Source organism: Lacerta agilis, chromosome 5, assembly GCF_009819535.1.
Source record: "Lacerta agilis isolate rLacAgi1 chromosome 5, rLacAgi1.pri, whole genome shotgun sequence".
Lineage (NCBI taxonomy): Eukaryota > Metazoa > Chordata > Lepidosauria > Squamata > Lacertidae > Lacerta > Lacerta agilis.
The window spans coordinates 6,044,792-6,060,562 of NC_046316.1; the positions used below are offsets into that span (position 1 = coordinate 6,044,792).

A 15,771-nucleotide genomic window follows, 5' to 3' on the forward strand; every position below is an offset into this window, starting at 1 on the left:
GCAGGGAGGCTGCAATGTTATACACACTTACATGGGAGTAAGTAAGTTTCATGGAACTCAGTAGGACTTGTGTCTGAGTATACAGACTTGCATCATGCAAAGACCAGGAAGGCAGGTTGCTCTGAGAGTGGAGACTCTGAGCTCTCCGAATTTCTTGGTGTTTTTATTATCTTGCACAGGGACATTTTATAGGTCGCAACCATCACTTATTGTGAAGAAGCTTGCACAGTCTTCCATTTTAGTTCCACCACAGCCCCATAACATAAGAGTTTTGCAACACAAAAATATGTCTTGTACCAGACAAGACTCTCAATCTCAAGGTCGTGAGCTCGAGCACACTTTGCTCCCACACAGCCACCTGTCTGATGGCTAAAACATCTTTTCAAGTCCCAGAAGGATATGAGGCAGAGCTCAGGCAAAGGAGGTAGGCCTGGCTGTTGCGTGTCGAGGTCCCCAAAGTAGATAAATAGGTACTGCTCTGGCGGGAAGGTAAACGGCGTTTCCGTGCGCTGCTCTGGTTTGCCAGAAGCGGCTTAGTCATGCTGGCCACATGACCCGGAAGCTGTACGCCGGCTCCCTTGGCCAGTAAAGCAAGATGAGCGTCGCAACCCCAGAGTTGGACACGACTGGACTTAACCGTCGGGGGTCCCTTTACCTAAAATAAATGCATGTAAACTAAATGGCATCTGGACAATTTCAGCTTTTATTGCATTCTTCAAAATTATATGAGAAATTTGCAGTGTTGTAGCTCATCTCTGGTTACATTATATCCTATGGTTGTTCCACTGACACCCAAATGATGATCGACTATATAAGTTAGATACTGGATATTAAGAACTGTCAAGTTGCAGGCTACAAAGAAGTAAAAAGGCATCACTGTTCTCACAAGAAGCCAATCTAAATTTGAAAAATCAAAAGGAAGCTAATTGCATGTAGAGGTCCCCAAACCACCCATCAAGTAAATCACACTTCACACCAGATATAAGTTTTAGGTTTTTGGCATTAATTTGGCCACAACTTTATTGAATACAAATTAAGTGAGTGGTTGCTTAGGCATTGGTTAAGACTATCTGTCCCTCTGGGGACAGAACTGACATCCACCCGCCTGTGGAGTCAGTATAGGGGGAAACACTCTGGGGAGAGAATGTGCGCCCGTTCTCCCCTAATGCTCCCAGGGGCTCTTGCGTGGGCCCTGTCCCCCGACCGGGTGAAACGGACAAGCATGGTGAGCCCCTGGATTCCTGTAACGGAATTCCCCTCGCAGCAGCAGCTTTGAAGGGGCAACCACAGCCAACCTGCCCCTTCGCAGCATAGGAGGGGCAACCACAGCCAACTCTGCCCCTCCTAAATCAATTTATAACCAATGCCTAACCGCCAACCTTACAAGTTGTGACTAATTGCTACGCAGTAGGCGAAAACCAAATGGCACCAGCCAATCAGCCAAGTGGAAAAAAATTCCTACCAGGCCCCTGCTACAACGCAGACAACCCCATGACAGGCATAGCAAGGTCAATGCAGAGGCCTAAAAACAGGGCGGGAGGGCGGGCGATCCGATGCACGAAGCCAGGAGGGCTCCGACGCTGAGTGCAGGGTCATTTATAGGCTCTGGACTGTCCATCAACAAATTGCAACATATGAATCTCCCCAACGACAGCCAGAGCCCAATCATAGTAGTGGCCATCCATACAAACCCGCCCAGCAGCAGAGGGGTGACTTGCTAGCCCCCACCGCAACACGTGCTCTCCATGAAGGAGAACACGCTTTGTCTCTCCCTCCCCGCAACACAGAAATGCAATAATACAATAATAGAAATACAGCAGGTATTGCATTTTTATGGCTTTGACTTCCTGGAATCCCAACTTTTCTTCGTTTGTATACGCTTTTATACAACTGTTTTACTGGGTTTGTGTGGCATTTTTGTTTTAATGATGAAGTTTATTGCTTTTATGTTGTCTGGAGAGTTTAAAATAGTAAGCCATTTATAGGTAAAGGGTAAAGGGACCCCTGACCATCAGGTCCAGTCATGTCCGACTCTGGGGTTGCGGCGCTCATCTCGCTTTATAGGCCAATGGAGCCGGCGTTTGTCCGCAGACAGCTTCCGGGTCATGTGGCCAGCATGACAAAGCCGCTTCTGGCGAACCAGAGCAGCGCACGGAAACGCCGTTTACCTTCCCGCCGGAGCGGTCCCTATTTATCTACTTGCACTTTGACGTGCTTTCGAACTGCTAGGTGGGCAGGAACTGCTAGGTGGGCAGGAAGCCATTTATAAACACCTTTAAATAAATAAAATAACAGGGCCTGAGCATCTTTTAAGAGCCTGGGAAAGGACTGGTCCTTCTGAGATCTGCCACTATAAGCAAGAAGTTCTTGCCCTAAGAAATTCCCCTCTGCTGATTCAGATCATTGCTCAGCAAGGTCACCTCTGGCAGAAATCTCTGACCTATTGCCTGTTACTTAGGATCCTTTTAATTGGAAATGCCGGTTCAATAAACTTGGGAGTTTTTGTTCTCTACCACTAAGCTGCAGACATTTCCTTGCAGTGAAGTGAATTATTCAGCTGATAGAACAGACTATAGTTGAAAAGGGGAAAGTACGTCTCATTCCTATAAGCAATTTAATACTAATTGCTCAATTACTTAAGTGTGCACCATTTTTCATGGGAGGCCAAAACAGGAATGGGTGGTTTAATCTTTCGTGTGTGTGTGTGTGTGTGTGTATTTATGTGTCTGTGTTTTCTTTAATTGTAATAATATCATCAGCCAATTTCTTGACACCAGAACACCCAGAAAATACAAACTTTACGTCAATTTTAATAGTGGCCTTTTTGTTAGAGTGAAACATGATTACATTGAGAAAGCAATTTTGGGAATCTCTTGAACTTTAACAGAATAACACAAATTCTAAAAGCATTCAACTTAAGACATTATGTCAGATTTCAGACACACTAACAGACACAGAACAGAACAGAATAGAATAGTCCAGTGTGCTTAGAGACTGAGACCTGGGTTCAAATTTAAAATCCTTTAAAAAAGAAAAAGTAATTGGACTCAGCTGTGAAGTTCAATGGGTAAGATCCTTGGATGAGATCCTATTCCTTTGACTAACCTACCTCACTGGGTTGTTACGAGGGATGAAATATGATTCCCACTGCCACCACATAGACCATCCTCATCTTTTTGAAGAAACAAAACATTCATTTATTCTGTGAAAAGTCTTCATGGCACCATACGAATGTTTTGGAATTGAAGCCAAGAGTGGAAACCTGCTGCCCTTTGCCTGATGTTGGATTCCAACTCCAATCAGCCCCGTCCAGTAGGGACAATGGTCAGGGATAAAGGAGCTCTAACAATGTCCAGCTGGTTCCCCAATCTTTCTCTAAGCCAATGTGTTCCTTTCAAATGCAATCGGAGCCAATTAATATGGTTCCCTTTGCAGTGCGGTTCCTCAGTGGCTGGCTCCTGTTGTTGTTGTTCAGTCGTTCAGCTGTGTCCGACTCTTCGTGACCCCATGGACCAGAGCACGCCAGGCATGCCTATTCTTCACTGCCTCCCGCAGTTTGGCCAAACTCATGTTAGTAGCTTCGAGAACACTGTCCAACCATCTCATCCTCTGTCGTCCCCTTCTCCTTGTGCCCTCCATCTTTCCCAACATCAGGGTCTTTTCCAGGGAGTCTTCTCTTCTCATGAGGTGGCCAAAGTACTGGAGCCTCAACTTCAGGATCTGTCCTTCCAGTGAGCACTCAGGGCTAATTTCCTTGAGAATGGATAGGTTTTATCTTCTTGCAGTCCATGGGACTCTCAAGAGTCTCCTCCAGCACCATAATTCAAAAGCATCCATTCTTCGGTGATCAGACTTCTTGATGGTCCAGCTCTCACTTCCGTACATTACTACTGGGAAGACCATAGCTTTAACTATACGGACCTTTGTCGGCAAGGTGATGTCTTTACTTTTTAAGATGCTGTCTAGGTTTGTCATTGCTTTTCTCTCAAGAAGCAGGCGTCTTCTAATTTCGTGACTGCTGTCACCATCTGCAGTGATCATGGAACCTGGCTCCTACATCTGTGCAAATACATGGATGTCTGCCTCAGCTCGATAGGGTGACCCAGAGAGACGTGGCCACAACCAGGCAGTCCAACAGGATCGAGAACTCTATCAGAGCCAAGGCCAGGCTTCTCATGCAGCCTTCCTGTGCCGAAACCACAAACAGCAAGCAGCTAAATGACAATGCATGAAAGTACCTGCTCTGCCCCAAAGGTCCATGTTCAAAAAATCTAAATGGTGAAGCCAGGGAACTTCTCCGCATTCCCAACGGCCAAAGAGAAATACCTATTACATAATGTAACAGTTCCCCTGCTAGTGCTTCCCCTCCGAAGGGACTTCTGAAGTGACGTCCCCCTCTCCATGGTCTTGGTGTGATCCAAGAGGCAGTCAAGGGGAACAGCTTTGCAACAGCATCTGAGCCACAACTATATTTGCTCTAGTCAAAACAAAATCAAAAATTCTTTCCAGTAGCACCTTAGAGACCAACTGAGTTTGTTCCTGGTATGAGCTTTCGTGTGCATGCACACTTCTTCAGATGTGCACACGAAAGCTCATACCAGGAACAAACTCAGTTGGTCTCTAAGGTGCTACTGGAAAGAATTTTTGATTTTGTTTTGACTATGGCAGACCAACACGGCTACCCACCTATATTTGCTCTAGACTGTGCACCAGCCACAGTAAAGGTAAAAAGGTAAAGGACCCCTGGACGGTTAAGTTCAGCCAAAGGTAACTGTGGGGTTATGGCACTCAAATCGCTTTCAGGCCAAGGGAGCCGGTGTTTGGCCACAGGCAGCTTTCCTGGTCATGTGGCCAGCATGACCAAACCGCTTCTGGTGCAACAGGACACCGTGACAGAAACCAGAGCACACGGAAACGCTGTTTACCTTCCCACCATGTTGTTGTTGTTCAGTCGTGTCCGACTCTTCGTGACCCCATGGACCAGAGCACACCAGGCATGCCTGTCTTTCACTGCCTCCCACAGTTTGGTCAGACTCATGTTGGTAGCCTCGAGAACACCGTCCAACCATCTCGCCTTCTGTCGTCTCCTTCTCCTTGTGCCCTCCATCTTTCCCAGTATCAGGGTCTTTTCCAGGGAGTCTTCTCTTCTCACGAGGTGGCCAAAGTAGTGGAGCCTCAGCTTCAGGATCTGTCCTTCCAGTGAGCACTGAGGGCTGATTTCCTTCAAAATGGATAGGTTTGATCTTCTTGAAGTCCATGGGACCTTCCCACCATAGCGGTACCTATTTATCTACTTGCACTGCCATGCTTTCGAACTGCTAGGTTGGCAGCAGCTGGGACAGAGCAATGGGAGTTCACTCCATTACGGAGTCTTGAACCGCTGACCTTCCTATCAGCAAGCCCAAGAGACTCAGTGGTTTAGACCACAGGATCCACCAACAACTCTGGCACCACCGTGAAACAGAGGGAGTCTGGGGAGGGGACGTTTTTTTCAGTTGCTCCATTTCGTTGTTTCTATGATGCTTCCCTGTGCCCTCGAAGTTTGTCCTTAACCTCTTCCCTGATTCTTTGTTCATTCCAGGGCAGAGATACAGATGGTCTTGCCTTGAATGTGGTGTAGTGGTTAAGAGTGGTAGTCTCGTAATCTGGGGAACCGGGTTCGTGTCTCCACTCCTCCACATGCAGCTGCTGGGTGACCTTGGGCTAGTCACACTTCTCTGAAGTCTCTCAGCCCCACTCACCTCACAGAGTGTTTGTTGTGGGGGAGGAAGGGGAAGGAGGAATGTTAGCCGCTTTGAGACTCCTTCGGGTAGTGAAAAGTGGGATATCAAATCCAAACACTTCTTCTTCTTCTGCTACCTTTCCCCAGAAGCTCCAAAGGTGCTCCCAATTCCCATTTCTCTTCACTTGCTTGCATAGAGCTCCTCCACTCAGAGCCACTTCCATTGATTTCTATCAGATTTGTGCAGGAAGAGAGTTCAGTGACAAAAAGATGAGACACCTCCAGGGGCGGCTTCATATCTTGCCATTAAAGAGGGCATAGGATACAAGATCAGTGCCTAGAAATGCAATGAAGGTTGCCAGGGCTTGAGAATTCAAAAAGCAGGGCATTGTCTTGCCAAAGGCTGCAAGGCATACAATGGCCCTTCTGTGCATTGCTGGGAAGCCACCATGTCCTTTTGGTCAGGAGATCTTTGCTTTGCAAGTCATCCATCACAACCGCACAGTAACCCTGAATTATGGGAAGCCAGGTCCTCCATGGAAGAGACAATTAATGGCCAAAAGAAACACATTTAAATATCCGGTTGACGGACTGCGTATAAAATGTGTCTTTAAATCTGTGTCTGTGGTTTGGGGTATTGCTCGAGTGTGTGTGTGTGTGTGCGCGCGTGTGTGTGTGGTGATTTTTTTAAAGTGTTTAAAAATTATCTTATTAGGAAAGGAAAAGCAGTACAGTGGTACCTCGGGTTACAGACGCTTCAGGTTACATACTCCGCTACCCCAGAAATAACGCTTCAGTTTAAGAACTTTGCTTCAGGATAAGAACAGAAATCGTGCTCTGGTGGCGCAGCGGCAGCGGGAGGCCCCATTAGCTAAAGTGGTGCTTCAGGTTAAGAACAGTTTCAGGTTAAGAACGGACCTCCGGAACGAATTAAGTACATAACCAGAGGCACCACTGTACTTCCATTTAGGAAGCTCTTTTAATGTTGCCCTTAGTGGTATTTAAACTGATTTTTTGCAAGCATGAAATGTACCTTTATGGTCTGTAAGGACGTTTAGTGGTTGCTCATGAGTAAAGCTCCAAACACAGAACTTCTAAAACTAAGTTCTTTATTGTGCACAGCTATATACAGTGGAGCAAAAGATCAAACGTCCATCTCATTCCTCCGCAGAGTCCAGGAATGACCCCTTCTGGTTCTTTGTCCAGCAAAAGAGGCGCGGGATTCTGAACCCCCGCCTCCCCCTTCCACGTCCTTCCGGCCTGCGCCCTCGGAGCGTGGGAACCTGACCCCGTTCCCCGCTTTCCCCTCGGCGCTGAGGCTCCGCGATCCTCTCAGAGCCCCTGCACCGCCTTCCTGCCTCTGACTCCCCCTCCCCACTGGAGGACTGGTTGCTTCCGGCGGAGGATGGGGAGGACGAGCTGGTAAACAGCTTACCGGTAGGGGGTTCTCTATACTGCAAACACTCCCGCGACCATACCAGCCGCGGAGAGGGGGGTTTCCTGACATGGTCCAAAAGAAAGATGTTCCTATCTAAGGAGATTGGATCTCAACCTCAGTGTTTCAGAGAGATACAGATAACTGGTTTTGATCTACAAATAGCTGTTTAAAAGACATGCATGAAGCCTGCAATCCTAAATTGGGTGGGGAGTGCCGGTAGAAAGTGAAGCCAGATCAACCACTTTACTCAAAGCCCTGCTGGGCTCCTGCAGGAAGGGCAGAAGGGAGCAACATTATTGCTCTCCTATATTACATACATTTTAAAAAATGACAAAAATGCTACTGCTGCTACTACTTCACAGATATTGCGAAGAACCTCGTTGTCATTTTTGCAGAAGCCTTATACAAGCAAGGCAAATAAATACCACTCTTGCTGAAGACTTCAGGATTAACATTTAAAAAATAAAATAAAAATAGCAAATCGAAATTGCAAAACCCCACCCCAAACAACAACACAAGCTTCCATTTCGCCCATTGTGAGGCATGATAATTGAGGACGGTAGAGTTTGCTATTGCAGTTTCTGTTTTCGTTTGCTTGTTTTCGTTTCAATTAGATGTGCGGGTATAAAACATCTGCCTGCATACCCAGAATGCAAAAATTGAGGAGGAATGGTTGGGTGTAAGAACAGAGAAGTACAGCCAAGCAGCCCCACCTGCTGGTGTGGAGCCCCCATCTGGAAGCCTGTGTGATTGCACCTGTAGCCAGGTCTATTTGCAAAAGGTAACTCCAGATTAGAACACACATGTCTAACTTTGCTGCACGTTCTGTTTTCCTAGGGTGCCGGCCTGCCTAGGCAAAACTGGAACATAGGACGCTGCCTTATTTTGAGGCAGACCATCGCTCCATGTTGCTCAGCAATTGTGCAACCAGTGACTAACAACCGTTCTCCAGGGTTCCAGGAAGGGAATACTCCCAGCCCTTCCTGGAGATGCCAGGGCTGCTGTATCAACTGAGCATCAAATCTGCCTTTGATCAAGGATACCTAATGAAGTGTGGGCTTCACATTCCAAGCTGTGCTCTTAGGCCAGGATTTTATGGCTTCCTGATATTTCTGCAGAGCTTTGTTGTTGTTCAGTCATTCAGTCGTGTCAGACTCTTCGTGACCCCATGGACTAGAGCACGCCAGGCACGCCTATCCTTCACTGCCTCTCGCAGTTTGGCCAAACTCATGTTAGTAGCTTCGAGAACACTGTCCAACCATCTCATCCTCTGTCGTCCCCTTCTCCTTGTGCCCTCCATCTTTCCCAACATCAGGGTCTTTTCTAGGGCGTCTTCTCTTCTCATGAGGTGGCCAAAGTAAAGGAGCCTCAACTTCAGGATCTGTCCTTCCAGTGAGCACTCAGAGCTGATTTCCTTAAGAATGGATAGGTTTGATCTTCTTGCAGTCCATGGGACTCTCAAGAGTCTCCTCCAGCACCATAATTCAAAAGCATCAATTCTTTGGCGATCAGTCTTCTTTATGGTCCAGCTCTCACTTCCATACATTACTACTGGGAAAACCATAGCTTTAACTACACGGACCTTTGTCTGCAAGATTATGTCTCTGTTTTTTAAGATGCTGTCTAGGTTTGTCATTGCTTTTCTCCCAAGAAGCAGGCGTCTTCTAATTTCGTGACTGCTGTCACCATCTGCAGTGATCATGGAGCCCAAGAAAGTAAAATCTCTCACTGCCTCCATTTCTTCCCCTTCTATTTGCCAGGAGGTAATGGGACCAGTGGCCATGATCTTAGTTTTTTGGATGTTGAGCTTCAGACTATATTTTGCACTCTCCTCTTTCACCCTCATTAAGAGGTTCTTTAATTCCTCCTCACTTTCTGCCATCAAGGTTGTGTCATCAGCAGATCTGAGGTTGTTGATTATTTCTTCCGGCAATCTTAATTCCGGCTTGGGATTCATCCAGTCCAGCCTTTCGCATGATGAATTCTGCATATAAGTTAAATATTCTGCAGAGCTAGAGATGTAAATTTCAATGGTAATTTGTTGGCTGTAGTGGCACAAAGAGTTACACATATACACTTATCTATTCCAAACATGGAACTGCCCTGTACAGAAGTTCCAGGTGTTCATCAGAGCACCTGCAGAGGGTTGGGTTGAAGATTTGAACCCAACAGAATTAAATATGTCAGGATGTCTGTGTCTGCAGTTGTATAGGTGACTACTAGACTGTGCAGTAAAACAGGTTTCTGGGCTCATAAGCAGAGACTATGTGTTCCCTAGTGACACATGCTTAGTTCTCTTACCACTGAGCCAGTAATGTTCTGAAATATCAGTCCGGATGTAATGGTGATCTTGTGAAGAACCCAGAGAACGTGTTAAAGCAGTGTCTTTGCCGAGGAAATCAGAGGCCGTTCCAGAATACAGGTATTCATCTACAAATGGAAAACAAACAGAAACACATTGCTTAGGATTAAGGCATACAGACAGTGGTTGCTCTTATTTTGTAGACAATCTCAAAAGATTCATATACAGGTGAAACTCGAAAAATTAGAATATCGTGGAAAAGTCCATTTATGTAAGCAATTGTTTTCATTAGCTACTGGAGTTTAATATATGAGATAGACTCATGACATGCAAAGCGAGATATGTCAAGCCTTTATTTGTTATAATTGTGATGATTATGGCGTGCAGCTGATGAAAACCCCAAAGTTGAAATTGTTAATTTGGGGTTCTCATCAACTGTACACCATAATCATCACAATTATAACAAATAAAGGCTTGACATATCTCGCTTTGCATGTCATGAGTCTATCTCATATATTAGTTTCACCTTTTAAGTTGAATTACTGAAAAAAATGAACCTTTCCACGATATTCTAATTTTTCGAGTTTCACCTGTAGGCCTGTGATCTCAGAACCATTTCAAATGTTGTTGTTTTTTCTCCTCCCTGGAGCCAAAAACTTTACTTCCATTAAAAAAAAAACACTGTCTACATTGCTCAGTTACTCCAGCATTCCAGTGGGCAGCCAAATGCTCACAGCTGGAGAATGGAGGGGATGGCCTCCCGTCGTAGGTCCCCAGCATTTGAAATTCAGAGGAGCAAGTGGGAGCTGCAACAAAATGTAGAAGTGCCATTCAGTCAGCGATGCCCCTTCTCCATTCCAGTCTGCTTTGCGCCCCCACAGCCCCCCCCAAAAAAACCAGCCACACTGTGCACTCTGTGGCAGCTAAGTACACTCGGATCACACAATTGGGATGTTTCGGGAGTTTCTTCCACTTAATACACTTAAAAATAAAAATAATAGATTTACATGCTTCTGCAAATCTCAGGGCTCCACTTAACCTGTGGGTGCTTTGCTCACGTGTGTGGTGCTGTTTTGTTTACATAAGCAACGGCACTCAGAAATCAAGGGCACATCAGACATCAAGGGAACAATGGCATTTCTGTACCCAGAGGTTCGGTTCAGACAGCATTCCAAATCCGTCTACAAATTCACTTGCATCAGCTGATACTGAAAACCAGGAGCAGCACTTTAAAGCAGAAGACTTGTAAGCTGTTTAATTATTGCATCAATGACAGAAAGACAGGCAGCCCTCCATTCAATAGCTGTGAGCTTGTTACACTATCCAAAACATGATTTGCACTGCAGTATTCCTACCAAGCAAATCCTCTGTCTCTGCTTATTATTCCATATCCAGTTGACCCGATTGCTTTCAAATTATTCCAACGCCGTTTGACATCTGTGGACACCTGAGCTTACCAACTTCCGTATGAACAACTTCAAAACACTTTTAAAAAAAATCTAGTGTGAAAATGTCCAAATCCTTGACTTAGGGCCAAACCAGATGTGATTGTAAACATGTGGCTGACATACAAAGCACTAGCTGTGCATTTTATCTCCCTGCCCCCATGCAACATTTAGCAAAACTTATCCGGTTCTGTACCCTTCTCTGTCACTGGCAGGCAATGATATGGAGAGGGGAGGAAGAATTCAGAGCACAAGGCAAATTTTTCCAGATAGTATAGAATGGAAGAGGGGGAGAGAGATCACCACAGGCTGTTTTCAGCATCAGTCATGGTTTTAGTATTACATCTAACAGAAATTCGATAAAACAAAGTATGTTTATGTGTATACAGTCTGCATATTATTATTAACAAACAGAAGAGATTTTTTTAAAAAATTCCCCATTTTTCAGATGACACAAGTCCTTTGTGCAGTGATCACAACACATTCTGAAAGGTAGGAGTCGTAATGAAGCATGAATGGTGTAATTAATGTCTGCTAACTGACAGACATGCTCAGTGACTGATAAAAGGGTTAAAAGAAACAGCCCATCTTACTTTAACCTCTGGTGACAAGGACTTTTCAGCACTTGGCTTGTTCTTTGATCTCCTGCATGCCTGTTAGCTCCTATGAAGAGCATGGAGATTGTGGATTGTTAGAAGACAGAGAACATGCGAAATAACAGTGGCATATGTAAGAAGCGGTGTGCTTGCGTGCATCAGTTAAGTTGTTTGGGTGCACTTCATCGAGCGGGTTTTCAAAAAGAAAAAAGAAAAAAGGATAATGTTTATTTAAGTCATTTCCAGATTTATTTCCATTTTGCATCATTACAGTGTCCTTCCCTTTCAAATGTTGGCGCGCACATCAACTTTTCTCCGTGTGATTCTTCCAAAGGATTCCCAGGCCCCGTTGCTGCCAAACTTCAGTGTCAGGTAAAACAGCTGAGGGAACTCCAAGGAAAGCCGAAAGAGTTTCATTAAGAGAGAAACCTCTCTCTCTCTCTCTCTCTCTCTCTCTCTCTCTCTCTCTCTCTCTCTCTCTCTGTGTGTGTGTGTGTGTGTAGGAAGCAGGAAGAAGACCCTCTCTAGCCGCAGATTTCACAGATAAACATATACAAGCAGCAACAGCTGGAAGCCATTTCTACAGTCCTGCTGTCACATCCACCATGTTCATCGGGAAAAACCTGATGGTACCACTAATAGTTATATAGAAGATGGAATTTGAGGAGATACAGTTTGTCATAGAATCATAGACTTGTAGAGCTGGGACTCCAACCCCATGCAATGCTGGAATCTCAGCTAAAGCAGTCATGACAGGTGGCCACCCAGCCTCCGCTTACGAACCTCCAAGGAAGGAGAGTCCACAACCTCCCGAGGGAGTTTGTTGCTGGCAGAAAGTTCTTCCTGATGTTTGCTGGAATCTCCTTTCTTGTAACTTGAGCCTTTGGTTTGAGTCCTACCCTCCATAGCAGGAGAAAACAAGCTTACTCCCTCTTCCACGTGACAGCCACTGAGATATTTGAAGATGCCTATCATCATATCTCCTCTCAGTGTCCTCTCTTCCAGGCTAAACACTCCCAATCATTCTTCATAAGGCTTGGTTTCCAGACCCTTGGTTATCTTGGTTGCCCTCCTTTGCACATGTTCCAGCTTGTCAACATCCTTGTGGCGCCCAGAACAGGCGTGGTCTGACCAAGGCAGAATATTACTTCCCTTGATTGAAACACTACATTTCTGTTGATACAGCCACTGTTCCTTGGGATTCCATCTTTTTCCACGAAGTCTCTAAGAAGGGGACTGTCTCGCTGTGTTCTCCATCCTTCAGATCTCCAGAAAGGGTGGGGATCCTTGCACATGAGAATCCACCCCTCTTCCCCTTTGAATCTGGCCCTTGCAAGCTGTGTCCATGCGTGTGCCTCAGAAGAGGGCATGATGAATGAAGACAGCAAACACGGGAACCAGCCCCTTCATCCTGGGCCCTGCCTCCACACAATGTATTTTCCCAGGAGCCTGTCTCGTTCATGCCACTCCTGCGGTAAGCTTTCCCACATACAAAGAGCTGGAGATTAAAGGCTGCCTTAGCTCTTTGGCACTGTCACATCGGAGTCTGCTTTAAGTTGCTCCAAGTCAAAGTGGTGGCAGAAAGCTGCTGTACCAATTCCATCTAAAGCACGAGAGCCGGCCTTTCCAAATGTTTGTGGCGATGTGGAGAAAGCGGAGCAAACCACACCATGAGCCACTGCACAATCATAAAACAGTTGCCATGCAGAGAGCTTTTGACTTCAGCTGGCCTAGGATATGATGATTCTGCACTCGAATCCTGGCACAGAATGGGTACTGTTTTCCACCCTTTGCTGATGGCACAGAAGCAGGGGACTTTCAATGGCTCCTGAGCGGAAGCCTGAACCGAAAGCTGTCAGTTTCCCTGGCCAACCCCAAAGTGCTCAGATCGCCTGCCAATCAAGGGAGAGGGGGCGGATGTTCCACCGCAATTCTCATCTGACCTGAAAGGGACTCTAAAGCCTTACCATGGCTGTGGGCAGAAGGTGGACAGAAGATCATACAGGATTTCTGGATCCTAATTATCCAGTAACAAAAACATCACAGTGCCAGGAATTCCAATGAGGAAGAATGATGTTGCCTTCAAGTTCTGCTTCCGGTCTTTCCATCCGCATCTGGTAGGGTCCTATGCAAACCGGATGCTATGGAAAATGGGCCTTAGATCTGATTCAACAGGGCTCTTACGTTCTCATGTTGTTGTTGTTCAGTCATTCAGTCGTGTCCGACTCTTCGTGACCCCATGGACCAGAGCACGCCAGGCACCCCTATCCTCCACTGCCTCCCACAGTTTGGCCAAACTCATGCCAGTCGCTTCGAGAACACTGTCCAACCATCTCATCCTCTGTCATCCCCTTCTCCTTGTGCCCTCCATCTTTCCCAACATCAGGGTCTTTTCCAGGGAGTCTTCTCTTCTCATGAGGTGGCCAAAGTACTGGAGCCTCAACTTCAGGATCTGTCCTTCTAGTGAGCACTCAGGGCTGATTTCTTTAAGAATGGATAGGTTTGATCTTCTTGCAGTCCATGGGACTCTCAAGAGTCTCCTCCAGCACCATAATTCAAAAGCATCAATTCTTCGGCGATCAGCCTTCTTTATGGTCCAGCTCTCACTTCCATACATTACTACTGGGAAAACCATAGCTTTAACTATACGGACCTTTAACTATATGGACCTTTGTCGGCAAGGTGATGTCTCTGCTTTTTAAGATACATTCTCATGCCTATGTTTAATTGACTGATCAATGGACAAGTTGCATATATCTGAGCCTCGATGTTCCCCTGCTCTAAAATGGAACTTTATGTTTAAGAGCGCTGCCGCAACTTATGTTTAAGAGCGCTGCCGCAAATTAAGACTGATGATGATGATGATGATGATTCTCTTGGCTTCCTTTGGGGAAATGGTTCATCTCTCAACTGCAGTGATTCTCACCTGTAAAATATCTGTGTTAATGGTTGTCCTTGACTAGGTTGTTGAGCATTCCTCCTGCCTATTTTTCATGTTTTGTTAGAATCCCTTCTCTGCTGTAACTGAGATGTAGATTTGTACTGATATAGGATCCCAGGGTGTGGCTCATGGGGTGCCTGACATAGTTGTTTCAGTTCCCTAAACTGCCAGTTTCCATCTGGCTCCACCTCCCTTCGCTTAAATCTTGCCTTGGTTGGTAGGTGTCCTTAAAAACCCACCTCCCTTTAAAGTCTCTGGCCACAGGGTTTGCAATTTGAGCTCTGGACACTTGGACACATCCTAAAAGTGGACTTGGGTCGTAGAACAGATTCATTGTTAGATGTATTATGGTACCACCAACTCAGCTATTGATGCATCCTCTCCTTGTGACCTTTCAAAGGTGCAGCAATGCTTCTTAGAACATTGCTTAATTCTATAATAAATCATTGCCTTTGTTTCAAAGAAAAGGGAGACTAGGGGGATTTTCCAAGCTGTCTTTAAAGAATGCTTTAGGGCCATTTAAAAGAGGTAAGACATTCCAAGACAGACAAGTCCTATTGTTGCTGTTTTTTAAATAATGGAAGTCTGGGACCTCAGCAGGGTCAGGCAATAGAAATCATCAATCTCGTTATCCGAGAATAAAGGATGAACATTAGTCATATTCTTTTTATAAATACACTGTGACCAATCCTTCAAAGGAACTTCTCTTTTGGCACAAGTAAGAATGCCAGGGTGGATCTCTCTTATCTTCTGTAAGGCATACAACTTGATGGACAAGTAATGAAAATGTGGAGGTGCTTGGAAACAATAACTGGGACAAAGATAGCCAAAGTACATGCAGAAATAGAGGAATTACTCTTACAGTGCATGACAGCAAGTATCCGACTCTACTCAAAGCTACGATTCAAAGGCAGGAAGAAGACCCAGCGATATTGCACATTCATGTTGTGTCTTACAGTGCAAGCTTAATCATGTCTACTCAGAAGTAGGTCCTATTCCTTTCAGTGACTTCGTTACTTCCAGGTAAGTGGGGCTGGGTTAGCAGCCATTTTTGTAAACAGGGTTGTGTTGAAATTTCTCAGGAAAAAAAAAATGATTTTCTGGCCTAATCCTTCATTCCACAATTTTTTTGCTCTGGAACTTTCCCCATGAAAACCCTCTCTTTAAAGCTGGAGTGCAACCAATGACCATTCTGGTTTTCCCTGGATTGGTGTTTGCTCCAGTTCAGCTTTAAAGAGCGGGTTTTCATGGAGACTGCTCTGGAGGCGGAAAAGAGCACTCAGAAATGGAGCTTTACAGCCTGGCCTGTGCCTGGAAAGTGATGAGG

At 45.5% G+C, this 15,771-nt stretch overlaps 1 protein-coding gene across 1 annotated transcript in view; it reads right to left on the minus strand.

Annotated features, from left to right (window-relative positions):
• The window catches only part of SEMA3D (semaphorin 3D), a 203,712-nt gene that overhangs the window by 88,562 nt on the left and 99,379 nt on the right, over nucleotides 1–15,771 (minus strand). Inside the window, exon 7 of the mRNA XM_033148347.1 lies at nucleotides 9,462–9,590. Coding sequence (XP_033004238.1) covers nucleotides 9,462–9,590 — 129 coding nt within the window. The remainder of the gene's footprint in view (nucleotides 1–9,461; nucleotides 9,591–15,771) is intronic.